Below are 3,729 nucleotides of genomic sequence, written 5' to 3' on the forward strand. Positions count from 1 at the left end.
GCCTCGCTAACACTCAGAGCTAACCTGTACTGTAGAGCACATGTTTTTAAAAAGCAGGAAATAAATAAAGGAACTCACCTTGTGATAAACCCGCAAGAGAAAAAGCATTTGAGCTCCATACTGTTTCAGAAATAATCTTTGATGTGGTTTAGAACAGGATGGCGAAGAATTTTACTTTATCACCGGTAGAATTCTGATCAGGCATTAGCTCCGCCTCCTCTTTTTTTTTTTTTTAAGCTAAGGACCCAAAATCCGCGTTTCTCTAACAGGGCTGCAAAACAGGGGTATGAGCAGTATGAGGCATGGCTACAATGGCTGATCTGTTTGGTATTTTAAGCAAAGAACTTCACAGACATGTTTTGTATAGGTATGGCCCTACAATATATTTTTTCCTATATAGCATAATAGGTCCACTTTAACACAATACAAATCTCTTATGAAGCCCACTATGGAAAACATTGTGGATGTAAAATGTGAAGTATGGTAAGGAGTATTGCAAAATGATGCATGGCGCTGTAAGTGCTTTCCAAGTGAGTTAAACTGGAGAATAACACCACTCCATAAACTACACTATAAAAAACAACCACCTTTTCAGTTATTATCCTATGTGATAGTTTAATGAATATCTTCATAATAAGTGTAAGTTTAACTCTTTAGAGATGCAGGCTATGGTAACTGTAATGTATCATACAGAGTATATTTCCAAGGGGAGTGCACGTCAACTGAAGGCAACTGTAGAGAAATGAATGAACGTCTAACAGATGAGGGTGTAGTGCAGCCCTGACCTCAGTAGGGGGAGCCAGCATACAACATTGGTCTCGCAGGATAAGCTCATCTCAGTCCAGTGCTTCAATCAGCCCAAGAGTTTAGGGCATCATTTAGTCTCTCAGTCCCTGTGGATTCTCCATCGCAAGCCTTTCCTCTGGACTGTCCTGGCCTCGTGGCCCTGCAGCCTGCTCCGTCAGTCCTGCAGTCTCTGAGTTCTGACTAGTTCTACCAACAGAGAGGCTACGGCTGCTCCGACTCCCCTCTGGAGCTGGAAGTGGGCTGCGTGCCTGAGGCCACAGTTCTGGGTGTTGAGGGTGCAGAGAGATGCGTTGTGGGGAGGCTCAAAGGGTCCTGTGGGCCCTCGTATTGAGGCAGCTCGCCCTCCGATGGAAGCTCTCCTTCTGAGAGGTACGGAGGAGGAGGAAGATCAAACCAGGGAGGCCGACTGGGGGTAAAGACAGAAGAAGAAGAAAGTGATGTCAGGGCCATTAGTGTTGGATTTTCTTTTACTTTGACCAGCAGCAATATTCAGGAAGCACACTCCGCTGGTGATCACATGAATATTTAAGAACACCTGAAAGACTCTCATTCCCAACATTTTATTTTTCTCCCCAATTTATTTTGAATTTGAACAAAGGTTGCACATATTGATCCTGAATGATTCATTTTGAAGCAGGTAATTGCAGAGAAAGTGATGACTTTAATCAGTATTTAATTCTCTCGAGCAGGGATGGGCAAACGGCGGCCTGATACTGTCCACTAGACTCCTAGTTACGTCGCGAGCTGCGTACATGATTTCAAATACTGCAAAATAATCTGTGACGCGTTTGTGTGTATTGTGTTTGTTTCTCGGGGAAACACTCACAAGAAACACTGGCTGTTGTTATGCCTGCTGTGACGTTAGGTTGCCTCTTGTAATGATGCTTTTACAAGCTTAAAAGTTGGATTTATCATCTGAATTTGGCGAAACAAGTTTAATATTCTAAAAACCAAGACTTTGTTTATTTGAAATCAGATGAAACCAAACTGTCACGGACCCTGCCGTGTTATCTATGATTACTATACACTTTTCATTCATAATTCAGCGGGAGGGGGAGCGCCGCTGAGGAACAGCAGAGAGCGGGCTGACAGGTGTCTGTGTTGACATTCCCCTTATTGTGGAATAAGTGGAATGCAGAGACAGGCTACAAGTGTTTTAGGTTCAAGTTAGACAACTAATGTCTGGGTTAGTCTTCATGACTTCATGTTTATGTCATCTTAATGGTTAATCTCAATGCACACACATTTTCCGTGCTTTCCAATCGTTTTATTCCACTGTTAAATAACCTGTTCAATACAAACATGCCACTTGTAAAAATGAAATAACATTTCTGTGAACTGATATTTGTTTAGTGAGCTTATTAGAGGATGTTCCCTGCAAAAAATGTCAATGCAGATGTCAGACTAAGTATATTTGTTAATAATTACATACAACACATGGAATTTGTGTGTGTGTGTTCCAAGTGAATCTGCGGCCCCCTGATGGTCAGTACATACATTATGTGGCCCCCACCACCATCCAAGTTGCCCATCCCTGCTCTAGAGCAATGTTCACTATAAGTTATTTGAAATAATGTATGTTTAGCTTTTTTTTAACAACAGCAATCCTTTATCAAATAATTTAATTTACATAATTAAATAAATAATATATAACTGTAAAAGATTACCCAGCCTAGTAGAGGACAATTCAATTACAGTTTATTATGTTGTATTAAATGATATACTAAATTAGATTTAGCTATAGAGACAACTTCTACCACCACTGCTTCTGCTTTTTTTGGTTGAGTTGTGGTGTAGAGTGCACAAATAGCTTTATGAATACAGAGAGTGGATTATAAACTCTCATACAGCTGTTAGAATTATTATTCTGTTCACCTGACATCCAGAACAGCTTGTGAGTATGATGGAGGTGAGTCCATGGACAGTCCGGAGGGATAAAGGGTCCCAGACAGCAGATGTAGTGCCTGAGGAGTTGAGCTGTACTGGCCCGCTGCGGTGGGGGAGCCGGGGGAGAGGCCTGCACCCCCGGGATGGACGTGGCCCCGCTCCAAAATGACCAGACGGGACAGCAGCAGGGGCTGGTGGTGGTGGTACGAGCTCCCCCTCACGCCTCTGGGCAGCAGGACGCTTCGCTTCCTCTGGTGATGAAGCACCAGGGCGAGCAACGCCACCACCAGGACGAAGATGACGGCGCTGCCAATGACGGCGTACGTAATGCTGGGGTAGTAGCGCAGGCGATAGTCCAGAGTCACAAAGTTCTGCCCTGGAGCTTCTGTGGGGGAGAGACGAAGAGCTAATTAAGGACGGATGATTTAGGAGCTTGGCGAAATGAGAGCAGGAGTGGTGGTGAATAGGGCCAATGAAGGGCATACCAATTGAGAGGGAAACAAGGTAATAGGTGGTTGAGGAAATACAATGGTGAGAGGTGGAGTTGCAGAGACAGGCATGAATATCAAGCAGCTAATAGTATCTTAGGTTCATCCTGAAATGTGTTCTGTGAGTCAATAGAGGCAGTCTCTCTTGGAGATGAGAGCACCACATAACAAGCATAACAGCAGTCTGACATGCTGGAGCAGCATGTTTAGAGCGGAGCACAGTTTTGAGACAACAGTTCACAAGCATGGACCTCACTCTTAAGAAGGAAAAGAGGCAAAATAATTATTTGTGACGACCAAACAGCTTACAGCAGCTTTAAATAAAACAGGGCATTGAAGATGAGAGAAGGCAGAGGAACACCAGGGGCGGTAACACATTACCATGTTTGTCGCAGCGAAACTGCAAACTACTTAGAAGTGCAGGGAACTTAACGCTGGCGATAAAGGCCATGGCCAGTGGTAAGAAACGCAGAGCAGCCAACTGGCTGCCTGAAATGAGGCTGTAATGCCACGGAGCACTGCAGCGTATTATTCCAGATGGGAAGAG

At 44.0% G+C, this 3,729-nt stretch overlaps 1 protein-coding gene across 1 annotated transcript; it reads right to left on the bottom strand.

Annotated features, from left to right (window-relative positions):
- Nucleotides 1–357: 357 nt before the first annotated feature.
- LOC104963726 (low-density lipoprotein receptor class A domain-containing protein 3-like) lies at nt 358–3,104 on the bottom strand (the record flags this gene model as incomplete). Its single annotated transcript, XM_010792367.1, has 2 exons — nt 358–1,213; nt 2,683–3,104. Coding segments are annotated over 2 exons (627 nt in total), but the record flags the coding sequence as incomplete, so codon positions are not given.
- Nucleotides 3,105–3,729: the final 625 nt, after the last annotated feature.

This window comes from Notothenia coriiceps, unplaced genomic scaffold (genome assembly GCF_000735185.1).
Source record: "Notothenia coriiceps isolate Sejong01 unplaced genomic scaffold, NC01 NC01_scaffold00036399, whole genome shotgun sequence".
Lineage (NCBI taxonomy): Eukaryota > Metazoa > Chordata > Actinopteri > Perciformes > Nototheniidae > Notothenia > Notothenia coriiceps.